The 27,001-nt window shown below is 41.4% G+C and overlaps 1 protein-coding gene and 1 pseudogene across 1 annotated transcript in view; both read right to left on the reverse strand.

The window, feature by feature from the left end:
* Catsperb (cation channel sperm associated auxiliary subunit beta) overlaps positions 1-27,001 on the reverse strand; it is a 228,535-nt gene that overhangs the window by 174,752 nt on the left and 26,782 nt on the right. Inside the window, 4 exon segments of the mRNA XM_041633087.1 lie at positions 7,119-7,259; positions 18,568-18,656; positions 21,028-21,106; positions 21,862-21,951. Of these exon segments, the coding sequence (XP_041489021.1) occupies positions 7,119-7,259; positions 18,568-18,656; positions 21,028-21,106 (309 nt within the window). The 5' untranslated portion in view covers positions 21,862-21,951.
* Positions 10,222-10,803, reverse strand: LOC121434278 (annotated as a pseudogene).

A 27,001-nucleotide genomic window follows, 5' to 3' on the forward strand; every position in this document is an offset into this window, starting at 1 on the left:
TTATATATCTTATAACCAACCTGTACCTTGAGTATATAAATAACATTTATAAATTATCTATGAAAACATAAAAAACCCTGTAACAGTGGGCAAGAAATCAGAATAACCATTTCCCCTAAGAAGATATTCAAGTGACCAATAAGCACAAGAAGTGATAGCAAGCATTAAATACATGCAGATCAAATTCATGATGAGCTATTATTTTATATACACTAGGAGATAACAATAACCATTGGTGAGGATGTAGACAAATTGTGACTGAGTAGTCAGGGGTAGGAAAAGCAAAGAGTGCTATCACTTAGGAAAACAGCAGTTCCTCACCATATAACCCAACCATTCCATTGCTGACAATGTACTCCAAATAAATGAAAACCTATTTCCACAAAAAGAACCATATACACAGCAGCATCACTTATAGCCACAGATAGAAGCAAGTCCAATATCCATCTTCTAATTGACAAAATGTGCTATGTGTACTGTAGAGTACTCCTCACCTATAAAAAGAACAAAACAGAGTCGATTTATACTTAAAAGAATTTCAGGGGGCATGAGCCTGGGACCTCCAAGGGAGTAGGCAGGAAACAGAGATCTCTGTGGGTTCAGGCATGAGTCTGGAACCTCTGAGGGAATAGGCCTGAGGCAGAACCTGGGTGGGTCTGGGCATCAGTCAGGGATGTCAAAGGGTGTAGGCAGGAATCGGAAACCTCTACAGGTTCAAGTGTGAGTCTAGGACCTCTGAGGGAGTAGGCCTGAGCCAGGTTCTCTGCAGATCTGGGTGCACCCAAGCCTGGGAACTCAAAGGGAGTAGATCAGAGCCAGAGACCTTTGCAGGACCAACCCCAAACCAGGGACCTCTGGAGGAGCAGATCCAGACCACGGTTTACAGAAACAGGTCAGAACCGGTAACCTAGGCCAGAGTAGACCTGAGACAAAGAACTCCACAGGAACAGGTCAGAGTCAGCAACCTTGGGCCAGAGCAGGCCTAAAGCAACAAATTCCATAGGTATAGGACTGAGCCAGCCACCTAGGCCAGAGCAGGTCTGAGGCAGTGATCCCCAAAAGAGTAGGACTAAGGCAGCTACCTGGGCCAGAACAGGCCTCAGACAGTGACCTCCACAAGAGCAGGAGCAGATCCAGACCAGGGTCATTTGCTGAAGCAGGACTGGGCCAGCAACCTAGGCCAGAGCAGGCCTGAGGTAGCAAGCTCCATGGGAGTGGGACTGAGTCAGCTACCTAGGTCGAAACAGACCGGAGAAAGTGAGATCCATGGGAACGGGAGCAGATTCAGGCCAGGGACATTTGCAGAGGCAGGACTGAGTCAACAACCTGGGCCAGAGCAGACATGAGAGAGCGAACTCAACAGGAGCAAGTACATGGGAGCAACGGCTGAGCGAGTGGGCCAGAGACAGAGACTGCTGTAGGTCTTGGTATGAATCTGGGACCTTCAAGGGAGTATACCTAAGCCAGGAACCCTGTGGATCTGGGCATGAGTCTAGGATCTCTGAGGAACTAGGCCTGAGCCAGGACCTCTGCAGGTTTGGTCATGAGTCTGGGACCTCCGAGAGAGTAGGCAGGAACCAGAGATCTGTGCAGGTCCAAGCATGAGTCTAGGACCTCTGAGGTAATAGGCCTGAGCCAGGTCCTCTGCAGGACTGGGCGTACTCGAGCCTGGGAACTCTGAGGGAGCAGATCAGAGCCAGAGTCCTTTGAAGGACCAACCCCAAGCCAGGAACCTCTGCAGAAGTGGATCCAAATCAGGGACATTTACAGAAACAGGTCTGAGCTGACAACCTAGGCTAGAGTGGGTCTGAGACAGCAAACTCCAAAAGAGTGGATCAACGCCCAGAAGCACTAAGCAACCTTCAAGTGACCAACTGGGTAACTAGAACCATGGCACTGACTGTATCAAGAGGAACAACCATCTGAGACTTGGATTCACTGGCACCTAGAAGATTAATCACCAGAGTCACAGACAGCCCCAACTACAACAATTAGAGGAAAAGATGAGTAAACAAGGCAAGAACACATACAACACCACAAAGAGCAACACAACACCAGTAAAATCTAGAGACCCTACAGCAGCAAAACTTGAACAAACAAATATAGGTGAAGCAAAAGAAAATGACCTAAAAAGTAACTTCAGGAGAATGTTTGAAATTCTTAAAGAGGAAATGAGAAATTCCCTCAAAGAAATGGAAGAAAAGACAAACAAAACAATTGAAAGACATTAGCAAATCCATTAATGAAAACCAAGGAAAAGCAATCAAGCATATGAAAAAAACTATTCAAGACATAAAAATTGAAATAGAGACAATAAAAAATACAAGCCAAGGGAATTATAGAAACAGAAACCATGAAAAAATGATCAGGAACCACGAACACAAGCATAAACAGCAGAATACAAGATATGGAAGAGAGAATCTCAAGTGCTGAAGATACAATAGAGAAAATAGACTCATCAGTCTAAAAATCTAAAAGAAGATTAACCCAAAATATCCAGGAACACTATGGGACACCATGAAAAGACCAAACCTAAGAATAATAGGTATAGAATAAGGAGAAGAAGTTCAACTCAAAAACACAGAAAATATATTTAACAAAATCACAGAAGAAAATTTTCCCAACCTAAAGAAAGATATGCCTATGAATATACAAGAAGCTTACAGAACACCAAACAGACTGGATCCAAAAAAAGTCCCCTCACCACATAATAATCAAAACACTAAACATACAGAATAAAGAAAAAATATTAAGAGCTGGAAAAAAAGGCCAAGTAGCATATAAAGGCAAACCTATCAGAATTATACCTGACTTCTCATTGGAGACAATGAAAGCCAGAAGATCATTGTCAAGCATTATGCAGACATTAAGAGATCACGGATGCCAGCCCAGACTATTATACCCAGCAAAACTTTCATTCACCATAGAAGGTCAAAACAAGATATTCCGTGACAAAACCAGATTTCACCAATACCTAGCCATAACCCAACCCTACCCAAAACACTAGGAGGAAAACTCCAACCCAAGGAAGTGGGCAACATCAACAAAAACACAGAAAATTGATGGTCTCGTAGCAGCAAATTCCGAAGAAGGGGAAAACACACAAATTAACATCCCCAACAATGAAAACTAAATTAACAGGAGATAGTAATCACTGGTCATTAATATCCCTGAATATAAATGGACTCAACTCACCTATAAGAAGACACAAGCTAACAGATGGGATAGGAAAACAGAATCCATCCTTCTTCTGCATAGAAGAAACACACCTCAACCTCAAAGAAAGTTATTGCCTCAGAGTCAAGGGTTAGGAAAAATTTTCCAATCACATGTACCTAAGAAAAAAGCAGGTGTATCTATCCTAATATCTAACAAAATAGTCTTCAAGCTAAAGTCAATCAAAAGAGACAGAGAAGGATATTTCATATTAGTCACAGGAAAAATCCATCAAGAAGAAATCTCAATACTGAAATCCATACCCCAAATACAAAAACACTTCTAAAGCTTAAATCATACATTAAACCCCACACACTAATACTGGGAGACTTGAACACTCCACTCTCACCACTGGACAGGTCAGTCAGACAAAAAATGAACAGAGAAATAAGGGAAAGAACATGTTATGACCCAAATGGACTTAGCAGACATATGTAGAATATTCCATCCAAACATAATATACCTTCTTCTCAGCACCTCAGGAAACCATCTCAAAAACTGACCACCTACTCAATAACAAAACAAATGTCAACAAACACACAAAAAAAATTGGAATAATCCCATGTATCTTATCAGATCACCATGGCTTAAGACTAGAAGTCTACAGCAATTCCAGAAAGCCTACAAACACATGGAAATTAAACAATGATCACCTGAATCATCAATGGGTCAAGGAAAAAAATAAAGAAATTGAAGGCTTCCTAAAATTCAATGAAAATGACCTCACACAATACCCAAATTTATGGGAACTATGAAAGCAGTTTTAAGAGGAAAGCTCATAACACTAAATGCCTACATAAAGAAGCTGAAAAAATCCCACACTAGTGCATTTGAAAACTTTGAAACTAAAAGACGCAAACTCACCCAAGAGAACTAGATGGCAGGAAATAATCAAATTGAGAGCTGAAATAACAAAATAGAAACAAAAAAAATACAAAGAATCAATGAGACAAAGAGAAACCCTGTCTCGGAAAAAAAAAGAGAGAGAGAGAGAGAGAAGAGAAAGTGGAAAGTACACTTGAACGCATTGGCACAAAAGATTACTTCCTAAATATAACCTCAACAGCACAGACACTGAGAGAAACAATTAATAAACGGGGCCTCCTGAACAGAAAAACTTTTTGGAAAGCAAAGGACATGGTCAATAAGACAAAAACGATAGCCTACAGAATGGGAAAAGATCTTCACCAATCCCACATCAGACAGAGGTCTGATCTCCAAAATATACAAAGAACTCAAGAAATTGGTCATCAAAAGAACAAATAATCCAATAAAAAAAAATGGAGTCTTGAACTAAACAGAGAATTCTCAACAAAGGAATCTAAAATGGCTGAAAGACACTTAAGGAAATGTTCAACATCCTTAGCCATCAGAGGAATGCAAATCAAAACAACTCTGAGATTCCAACTGACACCTGAAAGAATGGCCAAGATCAAAAACACTGATGACAACTTATGCTGGAGAGATTATGAGGTAAAGGAAAAACTCCTGCATTGCTGGTGGGCATGCAAGTTCGTACATCCTCTTTGGATATCAGTGTGGCAATTTCTCAGAAAATTAGGAAACAACCTTCTTCAAGACCCAGTAACACCACTTTGGGGTATATATTCAATGGATGCTCAACCGTGTCACAAGGACATGTGCTCAACTATGTTCATAGCAGCATTGTTTGTCATAGCCAGAACCTGGAAACAACCTAAATGCCCCTCGACTGCAGATGGATAAGAAAAATGTGGTACATCTACACAATGGAGTACTACACAGTAGAAAAAAATAATGACATCTTGAAATTTGCAGGCAAATGGATAAAATGGATAAAAAAAAAACATCACTTTGAGTGATGTAACCCAGACACAGAAAGACAGTTATCACATGTACTCACTCATAAGTGGTTTTTAAACATAAAGCAAAGAAAACCAACCCACAAATCACAATCCCAGAGAACCTAGACAACAATGAGGACACTAAGAGAGACAGACATGGATCTAATCTACATGGGAAGTATAAAAAGACAAGATCTCCTGAGTAAATTGGGAGCATGGGGACCTTAGGAGAGGGCTGAAGGGGAGGGGAGAGGCAGGGAGGGGAGCACAGAAAAATGTAGAGCTCAATAAAAATCAATAAAAAAAGATTTTTTAAAGAACATTGGCATTTCCCTTGCAATGTATGAAGTTTGAGCACATTAAGAAAACTGAAGTAGGCAGCTACTAATACTATGTATTGTATTTTATTTACACGGACTTTGCCGAATTAGAGAATCTATGGGAAGGGAAGGAGAGCATGAGCAGAATGGTGGTTGCTTAGGGCTGGAGAATCTGGAAGGAGAGTGAGGAGTGACTGCTAACGACTTCATGTTGTCTTCCAGGATGATGAAATGTCCTGGAATTATTTACTAGTGAGCCTGCACAACTCTGAATATACTAAAGACCAATAAACTAGATACTTTCAGTGGGTGGCTTGAATGGCATGTGAGTTTATCTTGATAAATTTGTTTAAAATGAAAGTACACTTTTTACAGATGGTGAAGTCAACTGCAGTTCACTGCCATTTGGCAGGCTGGAAGAAATTGAAGCTAGCACAAATGTCAAATCTTCAGAAAGCAATAGAAATATTTAATTGCTTAAAATGCATTTCTTTTTTTTTATTTAAATTTATTTATTTATTAAGGATTTCTGCCTCGTCCCCGCAACCGCTTCCCATTTCCCTCCCCCTCCCCCGATCAAGTCCCCCTCCCTCATCAGCTCGAAGAGCAATCAGGGTTCCCTGACCTGTGGGAAGCCCAAGGACTGCCCACCTCTATCCAGGTCTCGTAAGGTGAGCATCCAAACTGCCTAGGCTCCCACAAAGCCAGTACGTGCAGTAGGATCAAAAACCCACTGCAATTGTTCTTGAATTCTCAGTATTCCTCATTGTCCGCTATGTTCAGCTAGTCCGGATTTAAATGCATTTCTTTTATGTGATTTATTTTTTTAAAAGGGGTTCATAAAAAGGGTTTTGCTCTGTATTCCAGGTTGGTCTTGAACTTATAGCAATCTTCATGTCTACCTCCTGAGTGCCAGAATTATAGGCATGTGCCACATGGCTTGCTAATGTGTTTTATCATCCTCACCATCATAATCATTACCACAATCATCATCATTATTTTCTTTTAATGTGTTATAAGTACTTGAGAATTATATGACTTCTTAATTAACAACCTATACCGTATTTGCAGGCAGATTTTTCTGTCCCACCTGCCAGTTCTCAATTAACCACACAGAGATGTCTTATTAATTATGGAAGCTCGGCAGATATCTTAGGCTTGTTTCCAACTAGTTTTTACAATTTAAATTAACCCATATCTTTTAATATATGTTCGTCTATGTGTTTCAATTACCTTTTCTTTGTAAAGCCCATGCTGCTTGCTCTGTGTCCCTGGTGTCTCCTTGCAACTCTGCCCTTCTTTTCAGCATTTTCTCTGCCCCATTAATCCTACCTAGATATTGGCCATTTAGCTTTTTTTAGTCACAGTGCCATATATTCACACAGCATGAAGGAATGTAATACACAGCATATATTGTTGGCTTTAAAACATTTGTAGAGGGGGCTGGAGAGATGGCTCAGAGGTTAAGAGCATTGGCTGCTCTTCCAAAGGTCCTGAGTTCAATTCCCAGCAACCACACGGTGGCTCACAACCATCTGTAATGAGGTCTGGTGCCCTCTTCTGGCCTGCAGTCATACACACAGACAGAATATTGTATACATAATAAATAAATAAATACTTTTTAAAAAAAACATTTGTAGAGAAACATTACTGAATTTCCAACATGAAAAAAGACATCCAATAAGAGCATGCTTCTTCTCACTATAAAACACACACACACACACACACACACACATAGTATAAAGCAATACATAATTACCAGAGTTAACTTGAAGTGGAAGCCATCATGGTATGTACTGTTCATGATGATCAGTTTGGGAGCCAGGCCTCCTGCTGTAAATATACCCAAAACTCCCTTTGAAGAATCTATGTTTTCACTTTGGAAAAAACAGTAGACTCTCTTTAGGAAAGAAAGAAATATAACAAGTAATGAAAATTTAATATGGAGAAGCATATTACATTAATTTATTAGTGAGGATAAGTTTGTGAAAAATCACTGCTGATAAAATTCTGTCTTTAATGGTTGCCATATCCAGTGAGGAAAACCCTGTTTTTAGGAGCATATCTTTGGAACTCAGTAACCTATTTAGCATCCTAAGGTTTTAATCCATCCTTATGAAAGTGTTCTAGTCATAAAATTGTAAGTTTATATTTTTCATGAATATAAAATGAAAACCAACTAGTCTCACATATAGAAAATATTTTATTAAAACTGTTGTGCTGTGACTAAATATTTAAATTTATTGTCCACTTCCCAGTTATAAAAGAGATTTGGGGAATAGGCAGAGATGGATATATGATGGGAAACCTCCTTCAGCCAACAGCCTTTGAGAGGCTGGACCAAGTGCGGCATGTCCTTGGGTACCAAAAGGCCCCTGGGATCGCCCTCTCACTCTCTCCCCACTTGCCACACCTGGATGTTGGGTTCCATTCCTGATTCCACGTTGTGATCCGTGAGCACCCTTTTAATAAAGAACACCTTAGTATACCCTATTCGGAGCTAGTGTGGGATTGATTCGCATTCCCCGGCCCACATCTGACACGGTCTGCTTCATACATACACTTGCCTTCCCAGAGCTGTTTGCCCTGGGCAGAAAGAAGAAACTACAATGCCATTAGGACCAAGTGGGCAGAGATGGACACACATGCATGTGTGTGCGCGCACACACACATACACACACACGTGCACACCCAGGTTGGCAGAGGGGGACACAGAAACATGTCTTCTTAGGACCATTTGCCCTAGGCAGGGAGAAATAACTACTCGCCCACCAAGCGCCTTGCTGTACAAGGTGGTCAAGCACCATTATGGTAAGCAAATATATGGTGAGATATGGGAGAAAGATGGATTGAATGGTTTCTGTCCTGGGGAAAGAGATAGATCTGAAGAGACGAAGGAGATCAGGAACAGGCTACTGTGGGAGGCCTGTTTGCTACCCAGGGCCATGGTGATGTTGGATCATGGACTGCTGCCTAAGACTATGTCTGGGTTCATGACCCTGAGTCTGTCAGTCTCTGTTGATATCCATGACTGCAATTACCACCAAAAGTCCTGAGGATGCCCAAGGTCTAGGACACCACCCCATATGGCCACATTGTTGACGTCCGAGGGCCATGCCACAGCAGGGACCATCCCAATCTTGTGGCCTGAGCTGTCACTCGGAGCCATGGAGACAGGCAAGGGCCATGCTTTGGTCCATGAACCTACCGCAGCAAAGGTCTGTGTTAATGTCCATGGCACCAGTTACCATCAAAGGTCAAGTGGATGCCTGGAATCTGGGCCTCCACCTGGAGCCATTTTGTTGGCCACCTTGCAGCCAGGTTGAGTGCCCTGTGCAGCCACCTGGGGCCATGGTGACATCCAGGCCAGGGATGCTGCCTAGTACCATATCTAGGTCCATGGTCCTACAGTAACTAGAGTCTGTGTTGATGTCCATAGCCAACCTGGTCACCAAGGACCACAAGGATGCCTGGCTTCTGGGCTGCCACCTATGGCCATGTTAGGCTCTGAGGGTTGTGTTACCGCCACGTCAAGCTGAGCGGCCTGCATTGCCACCAGGCCATGGTGTCATTTGGGCCTGAGCTGCTGCTGGGGGCCATGCCGGGGTCTATGGCCCTACTACAGCAAGGATCTGTATAGATGCCTATGGCTCCAGTTACCGTCAAAGGAAGTATGTCTCTCTGGGGTCTAGGCCAACACCTGAGGTTATGTGAGCGCCTGAGGGTCATGTTGCTGCTAGGGCCATACAGATTGGGGTAGTCTATGCTACCACCAGGGACCATGTTGATTCCTGGACCCAAGCTGTGAGTCTGTCGCCCTACTGCAGCTGGGGTCTGTTTTGAGGTCATGCGACTACCTGAAGTCTGAACTGACCCATGGGGCCATGTTGGAGTCTGGGGACCTGGCTGCTCCTAGGCTTATGCAGTCAAAGAGGCCTGCACTGCTACCCAGGGCCATGGTGACATCCAAGCCCAGACTGCTACTGATAGCATGTCTGTGTCTGTGGTTCTGCTGCAGCTGGAGTCTGTGTTGATGTCTGTTGCCTGTATTACCACAAAGGCCCATGTAAACCGAATGTTGTAATGGTGTTGAAGTACAAAGACCCATATTGAGTTGGCCCCACCCTTCCCGGCCCTGGGATAAGGGACCCTGATTACCCTGGCATGGGAAAGCTGGCCTCACCCCTAATTGGAGAGCCTGTTCTTCCCACTTCACTCTCTCTCTCTCTCTCTCTCTCTCTCTCTCTCTCTCTCTCTCTCACACACACACACACACACACACACACACACACACAGTCGGGAAAGTTGGTCCTACTTCTTATCACCAGTGTCACCAGTGTGTGAGAGCTAGCTCCGCACCTTACCTGTCCCAGTGGCCCAGTCAACAGCCCAGCTACAACCAGACACACATTCAGGGCTATGAGTGGACACTCCCCAACATCTACCCCACATATGATCTGCTGGAGCATGGGCAGTGACTGGGCCTATGAAGCCGTAACCACAGGATCTCCATGATTTGGGTAACTTCAGGATATCTGAGAGGAGTTTCAATAAGGGTCCAGTATTGATAGTATACCAGAAGCCAGGGGCCTTGAACCTGACCAACAACACATTACACAATTAACATTTGCAAATAAAACTCTTTGGACAAAAGAGTCTACTACATGATACAGAGCAAGGACAGCAAGACAAATGAAGAATAGACGGAGAGGTGGGAAAGAAAAAGGAACCAAGTAGGGGTTGTTGTTTGTTTGTTTGTTTATTAAATCAATATTCGTTTTTTCATTTTTGATCACTTTTTATATTTACATCTATTATAACTCTGTGGGTTAGACCAATCCCACACAGTCCCCGGGGTCCGTGTGGTCTCCGTTGGTTGACAGGACACAGCTTCGCTGAGTGAATGGATGGTTCTTCTCTCTACCCTTTGAGGATGAGCTGGGGGAAGGGTTGGGGGTACTTCCTCTCCTGATGCAGGTTTACACGGTCCACTTCAGACACCTGGTCTCCTGGTGGGTGCCCAGGCAGCGCACTGTGCAGTACCGGGCACCACAGCTTACACAGGTATACGGGGATGGGAAGTCACATACAGCACAGAAGGGGCGCTGGGGTTGGGATGGGGGACCCGCACAGGCTGTCAAGTAATTGGGACCCTCAGACGCACTCAGGTTCTGCTCCTCCTGGAAGCCTGGAAGTTTTTCCGGAAGCGAAGCTTGAAATGGTCACCTCGAGTTTTCTTCTTTTTCTTTCCTGTGTCTGCATCGTCATCAAACTGAGGCAGCCTCTTGCCCAGCTGGGGGAGGCCTGCGTGGGGGTCATCCTGGAAATTGTCGTTCTCTAAAGCCTCGAGCTGTCGATTGATCCGCCGCTGCCGGGCTGCCCCGTCCAGCACCCGCCGCTGTCCAGGGTCCTGGGAGCGAACTTGTCTCGCCGTCTGCATCTCGGGTTTTTTTTTTTTTTTTTTTTTTTTCGAGACAGGGTTTCTCCGTAGCTTTTGGTTCCTGTCCTGGAACTAGCTCTTGTAGACCAGGCTGGCCTCGAACTCACAGAGATCCGCCTGCTGCATCTCGGGTTTTTGGTGGCCTCGGGTTACGCCTTTTTTCCAGGGCCTTTTTCCCAAGCCCAGCTCCTCCTCACAGCGGGCTCGGCTTCCCTTTTCCCAGAACCTTCTCCCAGAGTCGGAATCCAGGCGCTGAGCTCAGCCCCGTGGCGGGCCCGGGTGTCGCCTGAGGGTGCTGCTGACCGTGGCTGCTTCGGGCCCGGAACCCCGGTTTTTGCTCCTGCTGCTGTTGCTGCTGCCGCCGCTGCCCTCTATGACTTCTGCCTCCGATCGACCCCGGGCTTATAACAATATTCTTACTTGCATATTTTTTACTTTATTTATTTTTGCATGTTTATCTTATTTATTGTTTTTTATCTTATTTCATTTTTAGTTTTCCTTGTCAGGGGGCAACACTAAAAGGTGAAGGGCAGATACCGAAAAACTGAGAAATAAGTGGGATTGAGGGGCATGATATGAAATTCCCAAAGAATCAATAAAATAATATTAATAAAAAGTTTTAAAGATAGCTGTGGAAATGTCACATCATAAATGCTGAATTTTACTGAAAACCTAAGACAGACACTGAGATATATCTCAATGCTCTCCTACCAATTAAGAATACTTTGTCTGGAAAAGCCCAGAACCAGATAATTTCAACTCAGAATTCTACAAGATTTTCAAAGAAAAACTAATACCAATACTCCTCAAATTGTTCCACACAATAGAAACAGAAGGAACATTGCCAAACTCTTTTTATGAGGCTACAATTACCCTGATACCCAAACCACACAAAGACATTACTAAGAAAGAGACTTACAAACCAATCTCACTCACTCGCTGATGCAAAAATACTCAATAAAATATTGGCAAATTGAATCCAAGAACTCATCAGAAAAATTATCCACCATGATCAAGTCAGCTTCATCCCAGAGATGCAGGAATGGTTCAACATATGAAAATCTATCAATCTAATCTATCATATAAACAAACTGAAAAATAAAAACTACATCATCATTGCATTATATGCTGAAAAAGCCTTCGATAAAATATAACATCCCTTCATGATAAAGGTCTTGGAGAGAGCAGGGATACAAGGAACATACCTAAATATAATAAAGGCAATATACAGCAAGCCAACAGCTAACATCAAACTAAATGGAGAGAAACTCCCAGCAACCCCACTGAAATAAGAAACAAGACAAGGTTGTCCACTCTCTCCATATCTATTCAATATAGTACTTATTGAGGTCCTAGCTAGAGCAATAAGGCAAACACAGGAGATCAAGGGGATACAAATCAGAAAAGAAGAAATCAAACTCTATTTGCTGATGATATGATAGTTTACAAAATTCTACCAAGGAACTTCTAAAACTCATAAGCACCTTCAGTGATGTAGAAGGATACAAGATTAACTCAAAAAATTCAGTAGTCATTCTTTATACAGATGATACATGGACTAACAAAGAAGTCAGAGAAACATCACCCTTCACAATAGCCACAAATAGCATAAAATATCTTGGAGTAACTCTAACCAAACAAGTGGAAGACCTGTATGACAAGAACTTTAAATCTTTGAAGAAAGAAATTGAAGAAGACACCAGAAAATGGAAAGATCTTTCATACTCTTGCGTAGGTAGAATTAACATAGCAAAAATGGCAATCTTACCAAAAGCAATGTACAGATTTATTGGAATACCCCTCAAAAGCCCAGCAAAATTCTTCACAGACCTCAAAAGAATGGTACTCAACTTCACATGGAAAGGCAAAAAACCCAAGATAGTCAAAACAATCTTGTACAATAAAGAAACTTCTGAGCCGGGCGATGGTGGCGCATGCCTTTAATCCCAGCACTCGGGAGGCAGAGACAGGTGGATCTCTGTGAGTTCGAGACCAGCCTGGTCTACAAAGCTTGCTCCAGGACAGGCTCCAAAGGCACAGAGAAACCCTGTCTCGAAAAACCAAAAAAAAAAAAGAAAGAAAGAAAGGAAGAAAGAAAGAAAGAAACTTCTGGAAGCATCACAATCCCTGACTTCAAAACTACAGAACTATAGTACTGAAAACAGCCTGGTATTGGCATAAAAGCAGACAGGAAGGAAGACCAACGGAACTGAACTGAAGACCCAGAATTGAAGACACACCTATGAGCACCTGATTTTTGACAAAGAAACAAAATATATAAAATGGAAAAAAGAAAGCCTATTCAATAAATGGTGCTGGCATAACTGGATATCAACATGTAAAAGAATGAAAATAGACCCATATTTATTGCCATGCACAAAATTCAAATCCAAATGGATCAAAAACCTCAACATAAAGCTAACCACACTGAACTTCACAGAAGAGAAAGTGGGACATACACTTGAACGCATTGGCACAGGAGACCACTTCCTAAATATAACCCCAACAGCACAGACACTGAGAGAAACAGTTAATAAATGGGACCTCCTAAAACTGAAAAGCTTCTGTAAAGCAAAGGACAGAGTCAACAAGGCAAAACAGCAGCCTACATAATGGGAAAAGATCTTTACCAATCCCACACCAGACAGAGGTCTGATCTCCAAAATATACAAAGAACTCAAGAAATTGGACACCAAAAGAACATATAATTTAATTAAAAAGGAGTACAGACCTAAACAGAGAACTCTCAACAGAGGAATCTAAAATAGCTGTAAGACACTTAAGGAAATGTTCAACATCCTTAGTGATCAGAGGAATGCAAATCAAAACAACTCTGAGATTCCATCTTACACCTGAAAGAATGGCCAAGATCAAAAACACTGATGACAACTTATGCTCGAGAGGTTGTGGGGAAAGGGGAACACTTCTGCATTGCTGGTGGAAATGCAAGCTGGTACAACCCCTTTGGATGTCAGTGTGGTGATTTCTCAGAAAATTAGGAAACAACCTTCCTCAAGACCCAGTAATACCACTTTTGGGTATATATCCAAAGGATGCTCAATCGTGCCACAAAGACATGTGCTCAACTATGTTCATAGCAGCATTGTTTGTCATAGCCAGAACCTGGAAACAACCTAAATTCCCTTCAATAAAAGAATGGAGAAGGAAAATGTGATACATTTGCACAATGGAGTACTACACAGCAGAGAAAAATAATGACATTTTTAATTCTGTAGGCAAATGGAGCTAGAAAACATCATATTGAGTGTGGTAACCCAGACCCAGAAAGACAAATATCATATGTACTCACTCATAATTGGCTTTTAGTCATAAAGCAAAGAAAACTACCCTACAATGCGCAATCCCAAGGAGCCTAGACAACAATGAGGACCCTAAGAGAGACAGACATGGATCTAATCTATTGGGAAGTAGAAAGACAAGATCTCCTGAGTAAATTGGGAGCATGGAGACCATGGGAGAGGGTAGAAGGGGAGGGGAGAGGCAGGGAGGAGAGTAGAGAAAAATGTAGAACACAATAAAATCAATTAAAAATTTTAAAAATTAAAAAAATAACTTTGTCTTGGACTCGTGAGATGCTTAGAGGTTAGGAACTCCTCATGCCGAGAACCCGAGTTCCATTCACAGCATACACATGGTTGTCCACAACAGTTTGTAACTATGGTTATGGGGATCGAACACCCTCCTCTGACCTCTCTAAGCACCGTTCTTATACATGAGACACATGCATACATGTAGTGAAAACAGGCATGCACAGAAAATAAAATAAGTGAATCTTATGAATCCTTTGTGAAAGTGAAAAGAATACTTTGGGAATTTGCTACGTTTCAGGTTCTCTACCTTAAAACACGGGACACAGCCCAGAGGTGCACACCTGTAACTCTACTGCTTAGTAGGCCGAGGCAGAAGAATACTGAATCCCAGGCTATTCTGAGCTAAGTGGAAGACCCCAATCCTGCCTAAATAATGGAAATAAAGGAGTAGGCCTTGACAACAACGTTAAAAATATCTAGTATAAGTTGGGCAGAGTGGAAAGTGTTTGAAATATGGAAGTGAGTAAAACTGACAAACTCCCAGCCACTGCAGAATTTACAGTCTAGTGAGGGGTGTCAGGAAGACAAACTTGTTGGCTGGAGTAGTGAGTAAATTTGTAGATGGATGGAGGGAAAGACAGACCAAAAGAATAAATATAGCATCAACTATAGAATAAAATAGTGAAGGGAGAGTTGGAACAGAGGTGTTGATAAAGTCTGATTTTAAAACATTAATTAAAATTTTATTGTGGTGGGGTGGGCTTGTCTACACATGCATGTATGAGCACCTATGCCACAGCATGCATGTGAGACCTTCAGTTCTGTCCACCATGTGGGACCCGTTAATCGAACTCAGGCCATCAGGCTTGGTAGCTGCCTTTCCTTACCAGACAGCTTACTGGTCTAGTCTGGTCTGGGAAGTCTTATTTTTTTTTCTTTTTTTTTGTGATTATAATTTTTTTTATTAAGAAAAGAAGAAAAAAAAACATAAACAAAAAACAAGTTTCCACCTCCTCCCAGCCTCCCATTTCCCTCCCCCTCCTCCCACCCTTCTCCCCCTCCTCCCACCCTTCTCCCCCTCCCCCCACTCCTCTCCCGCTCCCTCTCCAGTCCACAGAGCAGTCCGGGTTCCCTGCCCTGTGGTAAGTCCTAGGTCCTCCCCACTCCGTCCATATCTAGGAAGGTGAACATCCAAACTGGCTAGGCTTCCACAAAGCCAGCACATTAAGTAGGATCAAAACCCCGTCCCATTGTCCTTGGCGTCTCATCAGCCCTCATTGTTCGCCATGTTCAGAGAGTCCGGTTTTATCCCATGCTTTTTCGGTCACAGTCCAGCTGGCCTTGGTGAGCTCCCAGTAGATCAGCTCCACTGTCTCAGTGGGTGGGTGCACGCCTCGTGGTCCCGACTTCTTTGCTCATGTTCTCCCTCCTTCTGCTCCTCATTGGGACCTTGGGAGTTCAGTCCAGTGCTCATGTGTGGGTCTCTGTCTCTATCTCTATCCATCACCAGATGAAGGTTCTATGATGATATGCAAGATATTCGTCAGTATTGCTCTAGGATAGGGTCATTTCAGGTTCCCAATCCTCAGCTGCCCAAGGAACTAACTGGGAACCTCATGTTGGGCACTTGGGAGCCCCTCTAGGGTCAAATCTCTTGCCCACCCTAAAGTGGTTCCCTTAACTAAGAATTGTGGTTCCGTGCTCCCCTATCCACCTTTCCTTTATCCCAATTCTCCTGATTCCCCAAGTCCCTGGGAAGTCTTATTTTTTTTTTTTTTTTTTAAATATTTATTTATTTGTTATGTATACAATATTCTGTCTGTGTGTATGCCTGCAGGCCAGAAGAGGGCACCAGACCCCATTACAGATGGTTGTGAGCCACCATGTGGTTGCTGGGAATTGAACTCAGGACCTTTGGAAGAGCAGGCAATGCTCTTAACCTCTGAGCCATCTCTCCAGCCCCCGGGAAGTCTTATTTTTATCAGAGTCCTCAGAGCAAAAGAGTTCCCTTGGGAAAGGTCATGCATGAAGATCAAGTTTCATAATGAACACAGAACACTTTGATTGTAATACAAACACTAAAAATGTAAGTAATGATTGAAATAATGCCAAGGTGACAAGTACTTCACTATGACTATGTACAAATTGGTTAGAATGCTAATTTAAAACTAGAAATAGAAACTAGAGATGGCTCAGCACTTAAGAGCCTTGTTGCTCTTCCACGGGACTTTTGTTTAATTCCTAGAACCCACATTGTAGCAACAACTCTAACTCCAACTACTAGATGCTCTCTTCTGGCCTGCATAGGCATCTTGTATGGGCACGCACACACACACACACACACACACACACACACACACACGTGCATCTATGTAGCACACATATGGAGATGCAGGCAAAACATCCATACAAATAAAATAAAAAATTCTACAAATAATTTTTAAAATAGAAAAACTGAAACCAAAGTGTTAAGTAATCTGTGTCAGGGCATACAGCCATAAACAGCAGACCCAAGAATTGACCCCAGCTTTGTATGTAAGTATGCCTTCCCTTTCCTATAGTACAAAATCACAACCAAAAAAAGGGCACAGGCTTCTCAAGAGTTATAAATTCAAAACTTAAACTAAGTGTTTATTTGGTACGTCAAGCAGAAATTAGGGACCAAGTTAAAGGGGACTTAGGAGTAAATTATGTGTCTTGGTGGAATGTTATTCTGTGTTTTTATTGTATTTGTCATCTAATTTTGGATAATCTGCGTGGTTTTTTTAACACCTGTTTTTGCTAGCAGTTGCTCTCTGAATTTTCCATTGTGTGTGTGCATGCGTGTGTGCATGTTCATGTGTGTGGACATGTATGCGTGTGCATGTTCATGTGTGTGTGCATGTGTGCATTCATATCGAGCCCAAGGATTCAAGCACGATCGACAAGCTCTCTTTCACTAAGCCGTTATACATGGTAGTAGCCCGTGACTATTTTAATGTTCTGCTTTGTTTTATTTTGTTGTTTGACTGCTGAAAAGTCTCCCATCGCTTGAATGCAAAGGTATGAGGGCCCACAGAGTTGTGAGCCTGTTCCACCTTGACTGGAGGTCACAGAGTTGTGAGCCTGTGCCACCTTGACTGGAGGTCACAGAGTTGTGAGCCTATGCCACCTTGACTGGAGGTCACAGAGTTGTGAGCCTGTTCCACCTTGACTGGAGGTCACAGAGTTGTGAGCCTGTTCCACCTTGACTGGAGGTCACAGAGTTGTGAGCCTGTTCCACCTTGACTGGAGGTCACAGAGTTGTGAGCCTGTTCCACCTTGACTTGAGGTCACAGAGTTGTGAGCCTGTTCCACCTTGACTGGAGGTCACAGAGTTGTGAGCCTGTTCCACCTTGACTGGAGGTCACAGAGTTGTGAGCCTGTTCCACCTTGACTGGAGGTCACAGAGTTTGAGCTTATTTTTGCTCTCTCAAAGTTGTCGACAACAGACATGGCTACAAACGAGAGAGTCTGAGCAAGGGTGTGGTTAATTAGTGATTGGAGCATAGAGATGGATCTCCTCGGATCCGCTCCACCTGGACAAAAGATCAAAGAATAAAGTCTATTGCTTATATCATGTTATTGAAATCTGGTGCCTTCCCACTCCCTTTTGGAGTTAAGTATATAAGCAGGTAGGGGCGGGGGAGGCAAATTCAGTATTCACTGAACTTCCCTCCCGAGGCTGTTCTGTGTTTCTGTCTCTTCTCTCATATCTCTCTTCCTTTTGCTTAATAATTCTAAAACTCACGCTCCTACCCCAGAATGTATGAATTTTGTCGAAGCTGGTCTTCTACAGAAAGGTCACACCACCCCTTACACAAATGACAACCCTAGCACGGTCCCTATTATACAAGGACTATTTCTTTCCTACGATCATGTGAGGTACGTTTCTCTGACAGGCTACTTTGTCAAACTTCAAAAGAACAAATTGGTTCCATATCAGATGAAGATTGTTGTAGGTGGTCGAGAAAAGAGAGGTGGGCATCATTTCCTAACAACACCCACAGAGCATGGCTACCCAGGATTCTCAATGGCTAAAAATATACTACCCTATCCAACTACAGACACAATTCCATAGAATCTCACCTTCCTGTCTGGACAGGAGAAGACACTTGAGAGACTGCAGTGTCACTGCTTCTAAACCTGGCCTTTAAAGGGACCAAAGAGCTATAGTACATACAGTTAGTAGACTTTACCAAACTGTCAGTGGAAAGATACAACTTGATTATTTTCTGGTCACCGGGTAACTGGTCACTGGAGCAAACAAAGTGTTTCTCATTATCACCTAAAAAACAAAAACAACAAAAATCGGTCAAGCTAAAAAGACTTACATGAAAAGTCTGGTAGTTGTGGCACACGCCTTTCATCTCAATACTTGGGAGGCAGATGCAGGTGGATCTGTGTGTGTTCAAAACCAGCCTAGTCTACAAAGCGAGTTTCAGGGCAGCCAGGACTGAAACACAGAGAAACCCTGTCTCAAAAAAAAAAAATGTTGCAGTTTATAATAAAATAATCCCACACTAGTCCAGAATGGAGTATAATAAAAATTTCTTTATTTAGGGGTAGACTCAGAGATCAGCAGTCCTCTGCATGAGCAGGAAGCTAGAACTGAATCCAGCCGCAAGGCACCCCTCCCCGCCCCACACTTTTACATATGCGTATTATAGTACATGTGACCATGCCCAAAGTGGGCCAGTATCTTAATGGCTATTGGCAGCAAAAGAAGAATGTGGATTAAAAGGTATGACTTAATTCAAGTTATAAGAACTAGTTAGGAACAAGCCTAAGCTAAGGTTAAGCTTTCATAATTAATAATAAGTTTCCATGTCATTTTTTTTTGTGAGCTGATAGACCAAAGGAAAAAATCTGTGTACATATCCAGCCACATATATCCACATAAGGCCTGAGAAAGTTTTTTAAAAAAAAAGTTCAAAACACTGAATCAAATGTGGCTTCCTGCCAGGTCTTCCTGGTGACCAAGGTCTCTCAGATAGGCTCAGTGTACAGAGACTGCCTTCAGGCTGGAACCAGCCACCAGGGCAATGCACTAAGGTGAGCTATGCCGGGTGACAGACGTAGCAGTTTAAAATTAGTCTCACGTGACCAGAAAACACTGCAGATGCTTAGTAATGCTAGGTACAGACAAAGCAAACTTTTAAAAAGGTGCAATATGTTTTAAAATGTGCTTAGGTGCTTGGGAATAGACATTCATAGAAAGAATAGTTTAAAATAATAAAGTCTTTGAAAAGAGAATAAAATAACATATAAAAATCCATGTAGAGATGGGAACTAGACAGGGCATCTGGATTCTGTATGGTGCTTTATTGACTTTAACTTTCTGGATGCTGCTGAGCAGAGAATGACAGCTGCTAGAGACACTGGATTGTGGAAGGGAGGGGCTAAATTAGACCAGCCTTGATACTTTAGGCATGACATAACTTTATAATGGAAGTCAGAAAATGTATTGCAGTTTGGATAGATAGATAGATAGATAGATAGATAGATAGATAAAAAGACATTGCAGGAAGGGCCTGAATTTTAGACCAAAATTAGAGGAAAACTTAGCATTAGATTTTAGTAAGAACTAAGAATAAATTTACTTTTTACTGCACATTGTCTGTACAATGTAATTGTTCCAGTGTTATTTTTCAATTTGTCTATGTTTTCATATCAGTGTACCTCCCAAGGATTAGAGTTTGAAATCAACATTTCTTTGCCTCACATGCAAACACTTCTATATGTACCAGCTCCCAGTATTTCAGAATAATTTAATTGTATTCCTTCTTTCATGTCAGACTGAACTATGCACTACGTCCCTCACATAGTCTGCAGTTTACTACCTCCAAACTATTGTTTACTGTGTGTCTGATGCTGCCTTTGAAGCACACACTTTCTCATACGTGCATATACAAATTTAACCCACTTTAAGGACCTAGACAGACTGTTCTCTTCTATACAATGCCGGCCTTAAAAACCTGCTTTTCCACGGCCAGATACAATCTCTCTTTTCTCTGACTTCTCTCCGGTGACTCTCCAATATTGGCTCCTAGCCACATATAAGTCAGAAATCCCTACTACAATGTTCCAACTAAACACTGGGACAATTTGTAGCTCATCACATTCTGCAACACATTTGGGAATAGAATATCTGAATTCTTCTATATATCCATTTATTAAACACCACTGTATTTTATCATGCATTCTAGGATGCAGGAAGATCTCAAAAATGTGTGCACTATGGAAATGGATGTTTCCTTAACAAATTTTTTCTATTATTAAAGTTTTGTGAACTAATTCTATCTTTGTATTTGTTCAGGAAATTCTACTTTCAATTTGGTAGCCCGAGAATTCATGCATCAAGGAAAAGATTTTATATCTGTTCAAATAATAAAATATTTGCCATGTATAATCTGCTTTTAATGGTAAACATTCTATGACTTGAAAGTGACAAAGTATTGTTTTAAAAACTTTGCATATACAACTTGATAACAATGGATTCACAATGACATTACTAGACACCTGGGCCAGAGTAAATAGATAACACATGAAAACGATGGGAAAATACTGACAAAAATATTAAATGGACAATATTTGAACTGCAAATCAGGAAAGGATAAGAATAAGAACTCCTTGAAAGGAATCAGTCTGATACTTACGTTGATTATATATCACTGCTGATGAAAATTCAAACACATTCAAAAGTAGAATCAGAACATATATAAGTCGTGATTCCATCTGTTGAAATAAATAATTTCTATTCAGTTACTCTGAAAATATTATTTTGAGTTTTTAGACATAAAAACAACTACACAGAGGTGAAGAAAACATCTCTTCAAGTTACAAATACTTTCTATACTGTGACGGAAGCAGACGATGAAGCTGGAGGTGGAGAGCCTGCCTAGCAACACACTCCCTGGGTCTGATCCCCAGCACCCACATCACAACTGGCCACCAACAAAACCCTGGAACAGACGCACAACATGACTAAGTTCTAAATTTATCTCCTACTGTGTAGTTCAAATATGTAAAAGTATGGACATTGAGAGAGACAGAGAGTCTGGGGCTTGGGACTTCCTTCAATATCGATAACAGTGGGTGAAGTGAGATTAATGATCCTAGATCAACTATAAGATCAAGAACCTGGATTAATAAACACTCTAAGAATGAGAAAACTGACAATCTTTTTTTTTTTTTTTTACTATCTTGACAATATTCTGACTACCTAGGTTTTGAAAGAGTCCACATGGTACCAAGCTTTCTTGCATGTTCTTGCTGGGTATAGTAAGGATGCAAGTCTCTGGTTCTCTTTATCTAGGCTTTTCTCGGGTTGTATTTGCAGCCAACAGACACGAGGGAGCTGCAATAGCAGGCCAGTTTCCATGGTGACTCTCCTAAGGTCAGTGTTCTCCCCCTGCGATACATCTCATGATCTGTGAAGTATCTCTTATACAGAGTCATTTATAACAAAATTCACATATTGAAGTCCTTACCCCTAGAATGTGATCCTATTCGGAGGACGAGGTCATTGAAAAGATGCTCGAACTGAAAATGTCTAGTGTCCTAGCAAAGTAAACTTGGACCTAAAAGAGAAGATGAAGCAAAGACAGGGACAAGATAATCATCTAGAAACTTATGGAAAAGACCAGACCACATCATTCTCTCACCTTCCTCAGAAGAAATGAACTGAACCACGGGCTGAGTGGTGATGGTTCACACCTTTAATCCCAGTGCTAGGGAGGCAGAGACAGGAGGAACTCTGGAAACTCAAGGCTAGTCTGGTATACAGAGTGAATTCCAGGACAGGCTCCAAAGACCAAAAGAAAGCAGAAGGAAAGAAAGATAAAAAGGAGGGAAGGAAGGGAGGGAGGGAGGGAGGGAGGAAGGAAGGAAGGAAGGAAGGAAGGAAGGAAGGGAAGGAAATCATTCATGGTAACACTTTGACCTCAGGCTTCTGGCCTCCAGAACTGTAAAAAAAAAAAAATCTGTTTAATCTTCTTGGTATGTGATACTTTCTTATGGAACCCTAGGAAATGCCGTTGGACTTTGGAAGTGAAGGACTTAGAAAGAGCTTCATGTTGACATTCTGGCTACGCTTTTCTCTGTGAGCAATGGTGTCTTTTGTCTCTAACCTAGGAATCCCATGTCTTTTGCCAGCACCCAAGAGAATGGGTACAAGACTAACCTGACAACCTTAAGCAGACTGAAATTCAGAGTCTGGGAAGCTCCTGATAGTTGCTTAGTGTTTCCCTCCCTCAAAACTTTCTTTGCTTTAAGAATATTTAATGATAGAATGTTCAAATATCCATTGGATTCTAAATTTACCATTTTATGTTATCAGGGACGTCTATATTTCATTTATTTGGTTATTTTTAGAGAAAGTGTCAAACTCTGCTGACCTGTATGAATGCCAGTCTGTTCTTCAATCCACAGAGATCAACCTGCCTCTGCCTCCAAATGCAAAAACAACCACACAGCCTATGGAAGATTTTAGAAACTCGTGTGTTATTTGTTCTCCACAAACTACTGGCCAGGCCCTATTGTTGAAGACAACATTCCATATCTCAGTGAATACAGAGAAGTTGAGCTGGTGCGTGACTAGACTCCACCCTACTAACTAAAGTTCATGGTACTGAAAGGTACTTTGTTAAGCTACCAGAGGAGAAAGGTAACCACCACCCCAGCTACAAACCTGTGATCTATAAAGATGATCTGCCTGCAGGATCACTTTCTGATTGAATTTAAAGCCTGCTTCATGAGGTGGAACCCTAACACTGCTCAGCTTGCCATGAACCTGAGACTGGATAGAGCATGGGCCAAGGGTAAAACCAAATAATGTTGTTCTGCTAAAGGATCATAGCAATGAAACAACTCCTAGCAACATTCTGTTGTACCCATAGGCCAGTGCCTCACACAGTCATCATCAGAGAAGCTTCCTCTTCAATAGATGGGAACTAACACAGAGACCCACAACTGGACAATGTGAGAATGAGAGATTTGGAATATTCAGTCCTAAACGGGGTGTCTCATCACACCACTGCCCGCAGGGTAAACGAGGAGGTGGAAAGATTTTAAGAGCTAGAGCAGATGGATGACTCCAAGTAAACAGAGTCCAGACACACAGGACGGATCCCCATTGAACTCACAGAGATGATGGGGGCATGCACAGGGTCTGGGCAGGTTAAAGCCAGATGGGATCCTGGCATTGAGGAGGAGAGTGGACATGGGCTCCATCCCTAACTAAACAGCTTTCCCCCATTGACATCAGCTTACAAAGGCAAAACTAGTGTCCTTCAATTGAGTCTCACTGGGTATATTAAGAATACTTAAGGGTGGGTCCCATGCTTAGTAGTAGATGGCCAACGCAAAATGAACTCAATGGCATTTTTGTGGACTTTTTGTCTCACACTGCTTTGTTTAGGCATCTTTATATTCTTGTCATACTGGTGTTTTGCTTATATGCTATGGTTTCCACTTAGAGGGTTTTATGGTTTTATGTATGTGTGTTTCTCTTATTTTTTCTCTTTCATTTACTCGTATGTTTCCTAAAGGGAGAGAGGCTGAAAAGGAATGGAACTGAGTGGGAAATGAGAAAGATTAAGGAGGAATTGGGGGAGGGAAAACTGTGATCATAATAAATTGTATGAAAACATTTTTTCAATAAAAAACAAGCTCACATTTTCAGTCACCTTAAAAAACAAGTTGTCACAAAGGAAAGGAAAGCAAATAGCCTGATAAAGCCATAGCATAGTGCTTGATATCCAGATTTTGTATTATTTACCTAAACATTCAAATTAAATGATATAACACCATTAGAACCCATAAGCTTTTCTCATTAGTTTAATAGAAATGCATTATACACTAGGTCTCCAATTTGATTTACCTACATTATTGTTATCCTCAATATTGCTCTAATTCCTTTTATTAAGTAGGCATAAAATTGTGAATTTAATTTTATTTGATTAGGCTATGGTTGATCTTTGACAGATGAACTAAGAACTTACTGTGAAAAACTTTAAACACTCAGGGAGGAAAGAGACTGAGAGAGTTGATTCAAGGGAGATACACCTCAGGTTCCCCATGGCTCTGCTACTGACTGCATACTCCTTATTTCAGGATTCAGTCTTACTGCTTATTCTCTTAGTATAGTGACAGAATGCACTTCAGGGTTTGTGGTGGTTTGAATAATTTGTCCCTTATAGTCTCAGACACTTGAACGCTTGGTCCTCAATTGATGGCACTGTTTAGGAGGTTTAGGAGGTGTCACCTTGTTGGAGGAAGTATGTCACTCAAGACAGGCTTTGAGAGTTCAATCTCTTTTATCTTTTATACTTGCAGTTCAAGATGTGAGCCCTCAGCTTCCTACTCTTGCCCCATGCCTTTGCTCTGCCATCATAGAGTCTAATCCTCTGGAACCAGAAGCCCAAATACACTTGTTCTTCTATAAGTTAGTTGTTTTGGTAGTGGCATTTTATCACTAATAAAACAATAACTAATAGTAGCATGTTTCAAGGTCATTACTACCTAGTGACAGATGAGCTTAGGACCAAGATCTTCAAACATATTTAGTCAACACACAAAGATGCCATAAAGTAAAAAAAAATCAAGTATATCAGAAATGATTGCATTTGACCTATCACTAAACTGGGTGACACATATTTTTAACTCATTTTTCCTTCAATATAAAAATTTTCCCTACGCTGATATTCCCTTTTTGCAACAGGCACTTCATATTCTAGAGAGATTTTAGCTTGAGTTAATCTTGAACAATTGAATTTTTTTCCAGTAAGTTGTTTCTCTAAGTTCACTTTTTATTCTGTAAGATTAGTACTGCAGCTATTCTACACTGTCTGTACTTACTATATCTGGCAGCTTCTTTACAGAGAAGTATTTGATTAACTTTACAACCTCTTTCTTCTGTTACATAAATTTCAGTTTATAAAATTCATATGTTTCATCTTATCAGACAATTACGCTATCTTTTTCACTGGTTAGATTCAAACTTGGAAGCTACATAACGGTAAATGGCAATGTTTTTTACTTTTTTCCAACTCATTTAACAGTTAAACTGACAACAGTTGAACAGCTCTAGTTAGCCATGCCTTTGATTATTATGGGTTTTATAGAACTGTCTATGACAAACCACACAGTTTGAGTTTTCCTCTTCTCTGGGACCAAACACTGCAAATTGTATCAAAGAAGAACCCTGCTTCCTCCCCACTCAGTTTATTTGTAGCTATTCCATCGCCATAGAAAAGTGATTACATCAAATTAATAGTTTAGCAGAGAGCTTGTTTTAATATTCATTATTATAATTACCTCTAATTCCTCCCTGGTTACCTTTTCTTTTTATATTTTACTCATGTTTCTGCTGTGTGGTGTCTACACTATAGACCGAAGATGTAGTATTAAGAACTGAATTTATGTAACTGTCTAAGACAATGTATTTGGGTGTTTTTCTTCTGTGGCAACAAACATTGTAAACCAAAGAAGAAGCCCATCTCTTCCCCACCTGACTCACATGTAGCTATTCCACTGTTATAGAAAAGTGATTACATCCATTAATATTATAGTAGGAAGCTTATTTTAATATTCATTACTATAATTACCTTTAATTGTATTTGTCTCTTGTCCTTTCTTTCGATCTGTTGTTGTTGTTGTTTACATTTTAGTCTTGTTTCTCTGTACAGATTAAAGACCCAGCTATCAAGAACTGAGGTTTCACAGTTAGTTGACTGCCTTAGCTGAGTTTTACAGTTGACTGCCTTAACAGCCCACTTAATTTTGGTAACAGCCAATCAGCTGCTACTAAGTACAGAAGCCTGCTAAGAAAAATCTAAAGGATAGGCAGTTGGAATTTCTAACTAACTGCCTCCCTCAAGGGTATCAAGATTTTCATTGAAAACCTATGATCAGTAGTAGTTTTCCAAATCTATCATCTTTAATACAATATCCATTTTAGGGTGCCCAGATGCTTATTTGAGCACTCAAGTAAAAACATAAAAGCCAAAATGTCACTCTGTCTCTATATATTGAAACTTAAGGCAACCTGTCATACCCATCTTGAAAGCTTCATACCCATCTTGAAAAAATAGGACTTAAATGCAAAGACTGACAAATGAACTTATTGCAAGATAAATAATTAAACACACACAGTGCAAAGATTAGAAAGAGCTGTGTCTGCATAGAATATACCAATTTCCTCCCACATTCATTGCTGTGTGGATGTTCATTGTTGGGTGCACAGACTCACTAAAGGTACCCAGAATGAATTTTTTTTTTTTTTTGGTTTTTCGAGACAGGGTTTCTCTGTGGTTTTGGAGCCTGTCCTGGAACTAGCTCTGTAGACCAGGCTGGTCTCGAACTCACAGAGATCTGCCTGCCTCTGCCTCCCGAGTGCTGGGATTAAAGGCGTGCGCCACCACCGCCCGGCCTCCCAGAATGAATCTTAATGGCTTTCCCAGTATCAAACACTCATAAATAGATGTAAAGCTGGCAAGTAATGCTGTAACTATGCTACTTAATCCCATTTTATATTCATCATTTACTTCAAAAGAGGGTTCACACAGTCATATCAAATCTGTTTTGTATACCTCCCACAGAAGTAAACTGGTCACAGTTTAATGTATTCCT

This window comes from Microtus oregoni, unplaced genomic scaffold, assembly GCF_018167655.1.
Source record: "Microtus oregoni isolate MIOR12 unplaced genomic scaffold, Mior012 000043F_ref0000047, whole genome shotgun sequence".
NCBI classification, from domain to species: domain Eukaryota; kingdom Metazoa; phylum Chordata; class Mammalia; order Rodentia; family Cricetidae; genus Microtus; species Microtus oregoni.